Source organism: Dermacentor albipictus, chromosome 3 (assembly GCF_038994185.2).
Source record: "Dermacentor albipictus isolate Rhodes 1998 colony chromosome 3, USDA_Dalb.pri_finalv2, whole genome shotgun sequence".
NCBI classification, from domain to species: domain Eukaryota; kingdom Metazoa; phylum Arthropoda; class Arachnida; order Ixodida; family Ixodidae; genus Dermacentor; species Dermacentor albipictus.
Genome location: NC_091823.1, coordinates 1,669,713 through 1,684,005, shown reverse-complemented (window position 1 = coordinate 1,684,005; position 14,293 = coordinate 1,669,713). Strand labels below are relative to the sequence as shown.

At 51.0% G+C, this 14,293-nt stretch overlaps 2 protein-coding genes across 5 annotated transcripts in view; one reads left to right on the top strand and one right to left on the bottom strand.

Moving 5' to 3' along the window:
• Positions 1-14,293, top strand: part of LOC135919941 (uncharacterized) — a 78,010-nt gene that overhangs the window by 4,878 nt on the left and 58,839 nt on the right. The window contains exon 2 of one of the 2 annotated variants that reach the window (XR_010570112.1): positions 10,298-10,373. The exons of the other annotated variant lie outside the window; for it this stretch is intronic. The gene's annotated coding sequence lies outside the window, so the exon portion shown is untranslated. Of the gene's footprint in view, positions 1-10,297; positions 10,374-14,293 lie in introns of those variants that run through there. 2 annotated transcript variants of the gene reach the window in all.
• LOC135919942 (CD9 antigen-like) overlaps positions 9,694-14,293 on the bottom strand; it is an 82,869-nt gene continuing 78,269 nt past the window's right edge. For all 3 annotated transcript variants that reach the window (XM_065453961.2, XM_065453964.2, XM_065453962.2), the window contains 3 exons: positions 11,933-12,142; positions 11,790-11,873; positions 9,694-11,731 (listed from right to left, as the gene is read on the bottom strand). In XM_065453961.2, the coding sequence (XP_065310033.1) occupies positions 11,687-11,731; positions 11,790-11,873; positions 11,933-12,142 (339 nt within the window). In that variant the 3' untranslated portion in view covers positions 9,694-11,686. The remainder of the gene's footprint in view (positions 11,732-11,789; positions 11,874-11,932; positions 12,143-14,293) is intronic.

Genomic DNA, 14,293 nt, shown 5'->3' with positions numbered 1-14,293 from the left:
GCCCAACGCAGCACCTCTTCGCGGAGCCGTTCGAGAACGCCGGCCCGCAAGGGCAGCCACCAAAGCCGCCAACGATCGCGATCCCGTTCCCGGGATGGCCCGAACAGGGCCGACCAGGCGCCATCGGCTGGCTCCAAGGACGGCCGCCGCTGGGAGACGATGGGGAAAGGAGGCAGTCGTAGCTCGAGCGGAAGACGCCGGGGATCCCGTTCGAGGTCCCGGACCAGATCAAGAACCCGGGTCGAGTCCAACCAACGAGGGATACTCGCCGAGAAAAAGGTGGGCTGGACCAACAGGTCTTCCGTCGCTCTATATAGGGGACGACAGAGAGTTCCCACCCCTCAAACCTACCCCACCTGCCCCCTCTAGCCAAAACGCCGCAACACGCCAAGAGTGCGGCGAATGTACAGAACTTAAAAGACTAATCGAAAGGCAAAACGCCCAGATTCAGGAACAGAATGTGCAGATAAGAGCACTCATGAGTAAAATAGACGCGCTAGCTAGCGGCAGCTCAGCGACTAAAATAACCAAAACGAGCCCGGCACCCGAGGACGCCAACGAGAAACGCAAGGTGCCACGGAGGGACCCCCTCTCGCCGCGCCAAGAGCGGAGAGGAGAGGCGCAGCCCATGCACCAAGCATTGAATGTTCAAGAAGCGATGGACGCTGAAACCACAGCTGACTGCAAGACGGCAGCAGCGGCACCGCAGACGTCAAATCAAGAACAGCAACCACCGCAAGAGGGCAAACTGGCAGCGATACTCGCAGCCATCAATCAAATTAACGAGAATCTCGACAATATGAATACCAGGTTAGAGGTCTTCGAGGGTGAAATAAAGATCCTGTCAGTCAAGCACGAACGACTGGCGGCGAAGACAGCCACGATAACCGTGAAGAACAAGTTCCCAGCGCTAAGGAAAGAACGCGCCAATAAAGTCAAGGAATCGATCGCGTACAGGCGCGGTCGCATCAAAACGTCAAAGGAAGATGGCGCAGACGCCGAACAGTAAAAAGCAAATCCGCGGGGGGGAAACAACGATCATTTACCAATGGAATTGCAGGGGCATCCGCACCAAGGAAGCCGAGTTACAACTTCACTTAGACGGGCTCGACCAGAAACCGGATATTATCGCGTTACAAGAGACACACGGCAGACCCAGACTCCCGGGTTACATCACGTACACGGATCCGACGGAAGGCGGGACGGCGTTACTGGTGCGCACCAACATAGCAGCTACCCAGCGCCTCACCGCGCAAAAGGGCTGCGAACACACGCTGGTCGAGGTTCACACAAGGACTATTGGCAGTGCCGGAAACCTGTTTGTGATGAGCGCATACTGCAGGCCGTCACAAAGGCAGTACGACTTTGAAACAACAGTGAGCCAGGCGAAGAGGTTGGCGGGGAACAGGCCGCTCCTGGTCCTAGGCGACTTCAACGCCCCTCACACTACATGGGGTTACAAATACCAATCTAAATGAGGCAAGGCTCTAGCAAAGGCAATGGAGGACCAAGAAATGGCGCTCCTCAATGAACCGGGCGTCGCCACTCGAAAGGGAAACAGCGTCAACAGGGACACCACCCCGGACCTGTCGTGGATGGCGGGCTCCCTAGAAGTGGCCTGGCGGAACGAAGACGTAGACCTGGGCTCCGACCACAGTATCATAAGTGTAACGATCAAGGGACCAAGGTACCGGGCAGCCCTCGGCAAAGCCCGAATCACCGACTGGGACCGAATGCGCAAGCACACGGACGAAGAAAACGAGACCTCCGGAGAAAACGCGGAGGAGGGCAGACATCAAACGTACGCAGAATGGGCGCGAGAACAAAAGATCGCGCTCGACAGATTTACTCAAGAAGTTGTGACAACGATGCAGACGCCCTTCGTCGACGCCAAACTAGCACACATGTGGGAGGCGCGGCACTCGCTCACGCGAAGATGGAAGCGTCAACGACGAAACAAGAAGCTCGTCAAACGCATCGCGCTCCTCAACAAACAGATCGCTGAATACGCAACCAAGCTGTGCCGAGAGAACTGGATGAGTACGTGCGACGGGCTGCAGGGAAAGCTGTCGGCGCGCAAGACCTGGTGCCTGCTCAGACACCTAATCGACCCGTTGAGCAGCAAGACCGCAACCAACCGCAACCTCACCAAAGTTCTGAACGCTTACGATGGCAACGGCCAAAGGCTCATTGAAGACCTCAAGGCGATCTACCTCAAGACGGAGAGAGGGCGATTTCCGATACCGGAGGAGTACGGGGGACCGGAAAATCCGGCATTGGATGAACCGTTCACCATCACGGAGTTGTTAACAGCCATAGACGAGAGTAATAAGGCGAGCGCACCAGGAATGGACGCCATTACATACAAGCTGCTCAATAACATGAGTGATGCGGCGGCACGTGGGCTCCTGGGTCACATCAACAGAACCTGGGAAAGCTCGAAGTTGCCCGCAGAATGGAAAGAGGCCGAGGTACGGTTCATACCTAAACCCGGCAAACCTCTGACCATCGAGAACATGCGCCCCATCTCGCTCACGTCCTGTGTGGGCAAGGTCATGGAACGCATGGTTCTCAGGAGACTTCAAGCACACCTGGACGAGACAAATCAGATGCCGGCGACCATGTATGGATTCCGCCAGCACCTGAGCACCCAAGACGTCTTGATCCAATTACACGAATTGGTGATTAAAAAAGCAACGAGGCACGCGCCCCGGGGTATACTGGCTTTGGACCTCAAAGGGGCCTTTGACAACGTGTCCCACGCCAGCGTGCTCGAGAACCTGCGCAAGACGGGGTGTGGCCGCAAGACCTACGGTTATATCAAAGATTTCCTAACCAATAGAGCAGCAACTATCCGGATAGGAAATGAACGGTCAGAGCCTGTGGAGCTCGGAGACAGGGGTACCCCACAGGGGTCTGTCCTGTCGCCTCTGCTTTTCAACCTAGCACTCCTGCCCCTGCCCGAACTACTCAATCAGATCGAGGGCGTGGACCACGCGTTCTATGCCGACGATATAGCGGTGTGGACGAACCGCGCGGGTTCCGATGCCTGGGCGGAGGAAGCCCTGCAGAGAGCGGCAACGACCGTCCACGAGTATGCCAGGACCTGTGGCCTGAGCTGCGCTCCACAGAAATCGGAGCTGCTCATGGTACAGCCCGGAAGACCAAAGAAAGAGCCGCCGCCAAACATAATCATCACCATCGACGGCACAGAAATCAAACCAACGCAGCAGATCCGGATACTGGGCCTGCTGTTGCGCAGCGACGGCAAGGCGCACGCAGCCGTCAACAAAATCAAGACCACATCCGAGCAAGTCCTCAGCATGATCCGGAGAGTCACCAACCGGAACAGAGGAATCAAAGAAGAAGACGCACTGCGCCTGGTGCAGGCATTCGTCGTGTCACGCGTAACGTACTCCGCCCCGTACCTCCAGCTTGCGAAGGTGAACCGCGAAACGCTGAACACGACGATAAGGAAAGCAGTAAAACTCGCCATGGGCATCCCAGTCTACTCGTCAACGCAGAAGCTGCTGGAAATGGGTGCCCACAACACGGTGGAAGAGCTGGTGGAAGCACACCTATCCCACCAGAGGGTAAGGCTGAGCCGGACAGAGCACGGTCGGGCCGTCCTACGCAAGATAGGATGGCAAATTGAACAGCTACCGACAACGGAGCCGCTCCCCACAACGTGGAGAGACATTATTAAGACCAAGCCCCTCCCCCGGAACATGCAGCCGGGGAGGAACAACGAGAGACGCTCTGCGCGGGCCAAGGCACTGGCTCGACAGCTGGAAGAGGACCCCGAGGTTCTCTACGCGGACGCCTCACTTCCCAAGCACGGAACCAGAGCAACGGCGGTCGTCACCACCATCGATAAACTTGTCACAGGCGCGTCGATACGGACGACGAATACAGCCGAAGCAGAAGAAGTGGCCGTGGCCCTCGCACTCGCACAACCGGGAGTGAGGACCGTTGTCACAGACTCCCAGACCGCCTACGCAAGCTACCGCAAGGGGAACATCTCTTCCGTGGCACTAGCGATCCTCAACAAATGCAAATCACCGGGGCGGGCCGTTGAGCTCGTGTGGGTCCCGGCTCACTCGCAAGTGGAAGGCAACGCACTCGCCGACCACTATGCCCGAGAACTATCGATCCGGGCCGAGGACGAGCCAGGGCTACCGCACCCCGTGACAAGCTACAAAGACATCACGCAAATGTACAGAAGCGGCAGATGTAGGCTTCCCCGTCCGCATCCGCAACTCAACCGAATTCAGCAAACGATCGTGCGACGCATGCAAGCGGGGTCGCTAGCGAATCCAGTGCTCTTGCATAAGATGTTCCCAACAGAGCATGACACTTCATGCCCTTTTTGCAGACGGTCAAAAGGCACTCTAGCACACATCCTTGCAGAGTGCACTAAGCTCAAGAACCCCCCACCATCCCTACCCCCCACCCTCCCCAGCCCCAACCCCCCCGAGCGATGGGAGACCTTGTTGTCCAGCCCCGACCTACCGACCCAGCTCGCGCTGGCGGCTAGGGGCCAGGAACTGCTGGACACATATATGGGACCTGAGAATAAGGTTCCACCCCATCTGGTGCCAGCGCGAACCACCCGTCACTGAGGGCTCAGCACAAAAGTTGATTCTCTCTCTCTCTCTCTCTGGTTTTCTTTGTACTCTTCCGTCTTTAAACCTAGCTCAACAGCAACGCCAAGATTCCAAGCTCTAGCCCTTGATTGAATACCTTGAAGGAAGCCGCTCACAACCCCCACAGCAGTTCGCCCGTCAATTGTCCTCTTTCTGCCTACGCGGCGACATCCTATACAAGTGGAACTTTCACCCTACGACAACCGCTTTCCTGCTCGTTGTTTCCACTCCTCTCCGCAACGACGTTCTACGTGCATGCCACGACGAACCAACGTTCGAGCATCTTGGTTTCACGCGTACTCTGGCAAGGATCAAGCAGAAGTACCACAGGCGAAAACTCACAAAAACCGTGAAGCAGTACGTCGGAAGTTGTCAAGATTGCCAGCGTCGCAAAGTTCCACCACTGAAACCAACCGGTCTGCTTCAGCCTGTACGACCTCCTTGCTCAGATTTTGAACAAGTCGGGATGGATTTACTTGGCCCGTTTTCCAAGTCTTCGGCTGATAACCGCTGGATCGTTGTCGCCCCCGATTACCTCATTCGGTACTGAACACAAGCCGTTCAGCGAGCTACTGCTTCAGATGTAGCCAACTTCTTTGTCAGAAATACCGTCTTTCGACATGGCGCTCCCGCTGTCGTCATCACAGGCCGTGGTACGGCCTTCACCGCCCAGTTGGTCCGAGATACGTATTCTGCAGCTGATTGGAACAACGCACCGTGCGGCAACTGCGTATCACCCGCAGACTAACGGGTTAACTGAGCGTCTCAACAAAACGATTGCGGATATGCTTTCTATGTTTGTCACCACGGATAATAAAAATTGTGACGAACTGCACCCGTATGTGAAATTCGCATATAACATTGCGCTTCAAGAAACCACCGAGTTTCCTCCTATTCGTCTGGTATGCGTACACGACGTCAGCACCATGCTCGACGTGATGCTCCTACCAACTTTGTCTCCATCCTACCACACCAGATACAGACGCATTTGTTCAGCGTGCCGAAGTAGCGCAGCACCTAGCACGGCAACGAATTCTATACCAACAAAGTCAAGATGCTCGTCGATACAACATACGCCATAGAGACGTCACATACAACCCGGGAGATATCGTATGGGTTTGGACTCCTATGCGTCAACGAGGCCGTTCAGAAAAAAATATTGCGCTGATACTTTGGACCCTACATAGTTTTGCATCGTCTAAGTCCTGTCAACTACGAAGATATTCCAGCCGAAACTTCGCACCCCTCCCGTAGACCACGTTCCTCTGACATTGTTCACGTTACCAGGATGAAGAACTACCACTCGCACTGACTCCCATCCACAAAATTTGTGGAGCGGCCCTGTCGTGACGTCCGTTATCTTTCTCATTTCTTTTATTTTCTCCTTGTGGCATTTAACATCTCCCCAACATTTTTTTTAGGGGGGGGGGACTAACTTTCGTCTAGACGCACGGAGAAGTAGTCTCTCTTCGTTTTGTTTTGTTTTTGGAGGAAGGGGAAATGACACGCGCTAGTTACGCTAGAAGCCGAGGATGAAGAAGTGTGCGTGGTAGCTGCTGCAGAAACGATCAGTAAACGGCCGTTCGCTTGGATCTGACTGCGTGCGTTTTCCTCTCGCGACAATATGTCCAAAAAAGCAAATTGGATTGAGCGCCCTCATCGCTGCTGCCGGTCGTTCATGCCCACATTTGCGAGATACAACAAGAAAGAAGAAGCATGTGCCTGCTGCGCTAAATCAAGGAAAACGATGGAGCATATTTCATTAGAATCTGAAGACAGCTACCCAGCGGTTGACTTAGGCACCTCTGGCCTCTTTGAAACCCTTGGGTTTGTAGAGAGCAGAGGGAACAAACAATGTCCGCAATAGAGGTTAGTAAGAGGAGATTGGAAGATTGCTGGAAGTAGGCAAACGACAAAAAAGAGACGCGTAGGAAAACAAAGTTCTCAATATGGGTTCATAAAATTTGGTGATGAGAATTCTGCCTGGGTTTTCTTCTTTTTTCTTTTTTTCCGTAGGTAGGAAATTAGGCAATATAATAACAAGAGATTGGTGGCGCAAGTCACCGCCAAGTGCTAGAAGGGATGCTCATCGCGTCCGTCCGTCCGTCCGTCCGTCCGTCCATCCATCCATCCATCCATCCATCCATCCATCCATCCATCCATCCATCCATCCATCCATCCATCCATCCATCCATCCATAGAGTTTCTCACTACATTACCTAGAGGGAAATCTGGCGCTGCTGCGCTGTGGTATGCATGGGAATGCCGGTATATTGTGGATTCGGATTGGCATCGTTCTCATAGAGGCAGGACACCTTGAAGACGCGCTTGGCAAGTACCGTTCCGTCTGTCACAATGATTCATTTTCTACTAGAACAGCACGTGAAAAGCTGTTTTAGCTTTATTATTACGCGAAAACATGTTTTGTTTAACTATGAGAACTTGTTATTGTGTGTACGACTACATGTTACGTAAAAAGTATCAGCGGGCCGCTAAAGTTGGAGGACAGACGACAAGGTTCGCGCTCGCTTTGAAACAGTTTGTCGCTTGTTCTTGCTTTTCTTCGCTTGGTCATGCATCGTGGGTGAGTAAAGATGTGATATGCGTGAATGGAAACATTTTATGAAGATTTTACTTTGAGAACGCGTTATTTGCGTAGCCATATCCACGCTTTAGACGAAGCCTCTTACAACACCCGTCCGTCCGTCCGTCCGTCCGTCCGTCATTGCAGCCTCGCCTTCGCGGCCATATGATAGCGTTCGCCGCAAGCGTTTCCCGGTAAAGATTACGGCTGCATGAGCAGCAGTTGCCGGGAAAACTGTGCCCAGTCTATGTATACAGCTCCGCACGTCGCCGCTCTGCCAGTTGGTGCGGTGATTGGTGCGATGCCTGAATATATCGCGAAATGAGAACACATACAGAGCTGCGCTCAAGTTTCGCATTGGGCAGTATCGTAATCGTCGGTGATCTTTTTCTTTAGCTTATCAATGCTCCACTTGAATAAAACTGCAAATTATTTCCCTTACGGCTTCCCTGGATTCATTAGCTGGTGGCCTCACATGGTTATAAAATCCAACCCTCGCGTGCCCTTCTCGTTCTCAGCAGAAAAATGCATCGTGCTAAGCATAGATTATTACCACATATTGTATGACTACTTATTGATCTTTCAATGTTTACGCACTGCAAGATTCCTATACGGAAAACATGATTTGTTAATAGGAGAAGTAAAGCACGCAACGACTGTGGAGCGGGATTGTTCTGTACGTTTTATTCTGCAGCTTTCTTATTACAGTCAAGTGGGGATAAAACGCATAATCGATGTATCCAAATGAAATCGAAATTATCTGTGCACTCTATAGAGATTTACAGTATGGTTCAGTTGTGACGGGGATGGAAATGAAGTAGACGCAAGTACCACTACCGGTATGCGTCATGTAAACTTTTAATCTTCCAAAACAATTCTACGTAGCACTCGAACAACAAGACATCATCGCTCTTTTACTCCATGAGTACGTAACATTATACAACCAGAAACATGGACCTGAACGTACACTTGTGTAATCTTAAGCATAATTGAACCTTCTGAAGTGTGTCACCAAGAATACTTGAAGCAAGATTATACAGAAACAACTCCGTTCTGTACATATATTCACGCGTAGATCAGGATGAAATAACTAACTGCGCATGTCAGGGTAGCCGAAGCTTCGGGGCTGTAAATGATTTGCTTCGCTGCGGCTCCAAAAGCACAGGCATGCTTGGTCATAACCCTGGCCATTTCCTGTAATCTGACCACAAAATACACTGTCATCGCTTCAGCCGGTGAGGCGTTGTAAACAAATCCAGATGCTAACACAAACCGCATTCTCTCTCTTCGTATATATATATATATATATATATATATATATATATATATATATATATATATATATATATATATATATATATATATATATATATATATAAACAACTGGCATCCAATTATTCATTCAATTTGGTAGATTACGCTCGCGGCACCGCTCTGCCCAACCGCAGTTTGACGCATAGAGACGCGTCGATTCGCACAGGGAGGAAGCGATCATTTCGTCGGCAAATTCAAGAGCACAACCCCAGAAATTGTTGTCTGAAACGACTCAGGGTGAGCCGCCACAGGCGCGCGATGTCAACAGCGCAAGCCTGGACATGAATGCATGGCCACGCTTATACAACTGCCGGCTCAACATCGCTCATCATGGCCGACGCCTATAGCTGCGGCCTCGCTCCTGTGGCGAGAACTGTGCAAGTCACGCTCCAGTATGTCCGCCAAGATACGCCCTCCACCACAGGAACGGTACACACTGTGCTCTCATCATCAACTTGCTCGTCATAGCTTCCTGCCCTGCAGTCTGTTTTAGGTCCATACAAGGGAATAAGTTAGCTGCCACGTGCGTAATCACGTAAATTGAACGAATAATGTGACCATATTCGTGACCATATTGAAAACTAGGAGCATCTAATTACGCTTTTAATGATTTCCTTTAGCTTTGCGAATATAAACATATGCCGTAAAGTTTGTAATAAACAAGTTCGTTGGGTGTACTTAGTTCATTCATGGAATGGGTTGTGTAGTTTTGCTTGCAAGTAATGTCCGCCTGGGCTGATAATTCATTTGTATTGACGTCATTAAAGTACGTTTTGCATGCTTCTTTTATAAACAAGAAGATACTATTTACATAACCTCTCACATACCATAATAATGTCCTGACATTTCCTGACAGCGTTTTACACAAGTCCGGCGTAGCTCAGGCTTTGAACCGTCGCCAAGTCTGCGCAACGAGCCGCTGGTGCGTGCGAAAACATCCAGCCGAAAATGGCGACATATTTTGTAGGTATACTTTAGAGACAACATCTGCAACGTCAACAGACATTCGCAAAGCTGCACAATTTGGGATCTGCCCGGCTTGATCCATTTCACCCCCAATCGCCAAGCGCACGGTGGGCACTTCGGGTATTCAGTTTGATGCGCGGACCTCGCGAGAATTCGCTCATGCCGAAAGCAGCTAGTAGTGGTATATTATCTTGTAAATAAAAGAAGGGAAAGAAACGCTCGGTAGGTGCAACAAGTTTTTTTTTTTTCATTACAGTTGTGGCAATACTATACAGCGCATTTTATAACTCGGTGTTACCAATTTCGCGACTTCCTGGATGCCTGCCAACGCGGCGGGCTCCAGACATCGAGAGATGCACCGTGACCACAGGCCCGGAACGTCGGGCTGCATGCGACCGCATACGCGAATGTCGGTCACCTTATTAAACAGTGGCAATCCGTTGTGATTACGAAGTTGTGACATCAAACATGTAACAGTTGCAGGCACGCTGTCTTCAAGCTGGCAATCGTCTTCGTCCTGCAGTGGACCTAAATCAGGTGCCGGTGATAATGAGTAATAGCATATCGGTAACTGTACGCAAAAAACTTCCACGTAATGTCTTATACTTCAAGAAACCATGTCGAGTCAATCTTGAGTGTTGCCTTCGTTAATTGAGGAAAAGGGGGGCGTCACAGCAATCTAGTCTCGTTCACCAATCGAAACAGCGCAAAATAACAAATGATCCTCACATTTTGAGTCTGAGGCCGAGGTACGCTGCAGATGACAGTAACACCATTTTGCCGAAAGGTCGCAGGTGTTGGCTGAGTCAAGCAGACTTGTGCATCTGTCACTGCCAGCGTGCCCCAAGAGACCCCTGAGGCTCGGCTGTACCATGAGGGACCATAAATATTGTTGTGGCCCCGGTGGTATCTTGTGGGTCCATCCATGTTATGGTGAGTAATACGGTCCTCTTCCCTAAATGTGCTTTCCGTAGCAAATTTATGTGCACCTGATTTTATCATGCAGTAATCGCCTACCTCTACATAGGCTCCATGCTCGGACAGTTCGCAAAGCAATTATGCTTACAATGTCGGACTGGCGGCCAAACATCTCGATCTGGCTTAAACAATTATCTCCGTTATTCGGCAGTGTAGTTAGCGCGACCATTTATGTTCAGGCGTCCTACCGGAAGCATTGAAAGAAAGCAGGAAAGCTACCTGCCGCCGTTTGATAGCCTAAACGCTCATTTTAGCCCGGCACGCCTTTCTGCGGCGTCTTCACGGTGACCATCGCTCAAGCTCCTTGGTTGCTCGGGTGACACATACCCGAGTTGACACTGCGAGAGGTTTTCGGGACAGTGGAACTAGCGCTGACGTTTCGCGGGTCAGAAACGCCGATGGTCTTCTCTAGACTACACCGAGATAGCCAATGATTGATTGCTGAAATATCTTTAGCCCCTATGTGACAGAAGAAATAAGGACCCTACGTGCAGCTTTTACATCCAAGGGAGTCGCGATAATGCTTAGGTGGGGAATCGAGAGATCTCTAGAAACAAATGGGAATAAAAGGTTCGCGTAAAACGTTTCATCAGAACAAGGCTCAGTGCTTAAAATCTATAGCGCTGGCCTTAATTTTTTATCAATGCTAATAGAGAAAAAGAAGCATACCGCTGCTTCGAAACCTATCCGGCCGGCTGCACAACATCTTCAAAGTGACAAATGAAAGGCTGAAAGTTGCGGCTGTTGACGCCTATCACTGAGTTATCTGCCAAAATGTTTGCGCACGTTGGGACATATAATTTACACAGAGGGAGTGCGGTGGATGCAAAGGACTTGCGACAGGCAATTGCGCGCATCGGAGCGAAGCATCTCGTGCGTGCATGAGGTGGGGAGCGCCGCAGCCCGATTGTTTGACACGAAAAATACGGACGTCTCTTTACGCGCGGCTCTTGTACGGCTACAGTGAATATTGGATGGCGGTTCAGACACAAATCGATCGTGAAGAGAAGCGCACCTCTCACTCGACTACCGCCTGCTCGACACACATGGAACACGTCTCTTCCGGGACTCGACTAGAGCCACTTTAGTGGCACCATCCTCTCTCGCATCCTTTCCGGCCCTCCTGGACCTTCGCGCAGTACAGGCCAGCCGCCTTACGAATGTGGCAGTGCGCGAGCTTGGGTCAGCAACGTCGGGGCTACACCTCCTTGCAGAGACAGATGGAGAATATCATGCCGATCATCTGCGTACAAAAGACGATTGCTATAGCGCCACGGCCGTGCTTATAATTTCGGACTGACCTCTAGACCGGCCACTCCACAGCCGACGCCGATGAGCAGCGTGCTCTCCCGCTTGACGAACTCCTCCAGTGCACTTATGCAGCCCTGCGGGAAACATGTCGGTTAACGTGTGGGTGGAATACCCACTCGCGAGGGTGGCGTACCCGGTTGTGCCGGTACGGGTTCTGCTGGGAGTCTGCCGCACTCTGGCACAGCGTCTCGTTGAGCGGCCGCGGGTTCTTGTGAGCGTCCGGCTCGCCCTCGTCGCGAAGACGGCAGCACGTCTTGCTCACGTTGTCGCCGCGCCCGATGCTCTCCGCCTTCCACACGCTTTCGGTGTAGTCAGCAGGCCCGAACACCCCGCAGCACAGCATCTGCAGCACGGCATCCGAACGTTTTTTGCAGCAGCCTGCCGAGACGCGCGGCGCTCTTTGAAGCCGTCATTCACCTCAGGGATAGAAGCTTTGCCATTACGAAGCAACAAGAAAAAAAAAAAGAAAGACAGCAGCGAATTAGCGATAACTGCGAGAGAAAGCCGTTAGCATTACGCCACACCTTTTTGAGGCCCCGGATCCACGATTTAAACCACATTCACCCCGGTGCAAAACGTTTGTCCAGGAGCTCACTCGACACACGTCCTGCCTCTCCGAGGAGCGAAGTGCGCCTGATGATGTTCCGGAGCAGACCACCGTCAGTTGCACTATATGCACCTATACACATGCACACGTACACGCTCTTCTATGTTCTCCCATTCTCTCTCTACCTCTGCCATGTGGCTGGCTTCCCACACGTGACACACCTTTTTCCACTTTTACACTCCTAATGCTAACGCACTAAAACATGAACGGGAGGAAGACGTAACGGCGCAGCGTGTGCCTTTCCTTCTGCTCTAAAGCTAGTGCAGCGCAACATAGAAAGGAAGAAACAAGCCGAGCCGGCCAGATAAAGGAACAGAGCGCTGGCTTCAAACTGGTTTCTAGGCAAGTTTCACGAAATATATAGCTACAAAAAAGCATCAGGACATGTCACAACATTTCACAAAGCGTCACACCGATAGAAGGCTACACTATCATGGGTCACAGAACGCGCAATTCTGTCATGCAAGGTTGAACTGATCAAGAAATCTTACTTCCTGTGGAGATAGGCACAAAGATGGCGCGCTAATGCACGTGCTGCCAGTCCTTGCTACGAGATCAGCTTCAATACTCTCCCACGTAAGTTGTGATCGGTACTTCATTAACACTTCACACCGATAAAAATTCGGCTGACATCCGCAGTCGCGACAGTTCACGTCTTGTAACGAAATGTCCTGATGCTTTCTTGTAGCTATGTGTTTCGTGTAACATGCCAATAAACCAGTTGGAACTCGGCGCTCTGTTCCATTATCGGGCTGGCTAGGTTTGTTTCTCTTCCTTTCTGTGTTGCGCTGTACCAGTTTTAGAATGCAATACCAACTCGCCCAACCCTCAACCAGCGAGATCCCATCGCGCCCTGCGGCGAGCCTTGCTGCGCGCGGTGGAGAGAGCCGAGATGGCTTCCTGCGCGCCTCGCGCCATTTCAAGCCGGAGGCCGCTGCCTTCAACACGCAAGCGGATTAGGGCAGAGGAGAGTTGGTCGTGGCTCCTAACGGCGGTGTTTGCGTAGCGCTCTTCACGTGTCTCTGCCCTTCCTTTCGTACATTCGTGCGCTACGCAAACACCGCTGTTATGTTCTGACAGCGAGTGTTCATCAAGTGAGATCTCTACATGTTGCCACACCATGCTTGCTGATTCAATCAGTTAGCGAATGGTTGCTGTATGTATACGGCCGATGAAACAACTAAGCCACTTGGTATAGCTCTCTGATAATTTGTTATCGAAATCAATGCTTCGCCTTTCGGACGAAACTGACACCATTCTTATGATATCATGTTTAGGAGATCTTGGCACCTTCATCTGGCATTACTCATTTTCACATGAAAGTGTGAATAGTGAAAACCACAGAAACAAAAAAGTCAGAAAGTCACACTCGAACTTAAAGCCAAATGATAAAGATACGCAACAAGATGACGTAAGAACACAGAATAACAACGTCCCGTCACATAATTACACTAAAGTCAACACAACGCCCACTCACATAACCTTACTCAAGTCAGGGCACGTAAGAAAACGCGGAATAAATTTTCACAATGGCACATGAAACGTTTTACGATAACATCGCTTGCTTTCAGAAATCTCTGGAGTGACACGCACGCCTTTGTCATGAATCTGTTTGTTTTACGATCCTTTTGAGGATTCACTGCCTTAGGCCATTAAATCACGTAATAAACGTCGGCCTTTGTGTGTCACGTATACGTGGACATCCTAGTAGAAGGTCTCCATCCACCGGCTGGCCGCAAGGGCATTGCGGACTATTGCCGCTGTACATATACATTCTCAAAAGTGTTGTCCTTGTTCCACGCACTATGAAAGCGGGTTCTATGGCGCTCACTGAGGCATTATCCGCAGTGACGCTCAAGCGATTTCCAGATATTGCTTGATTTATTG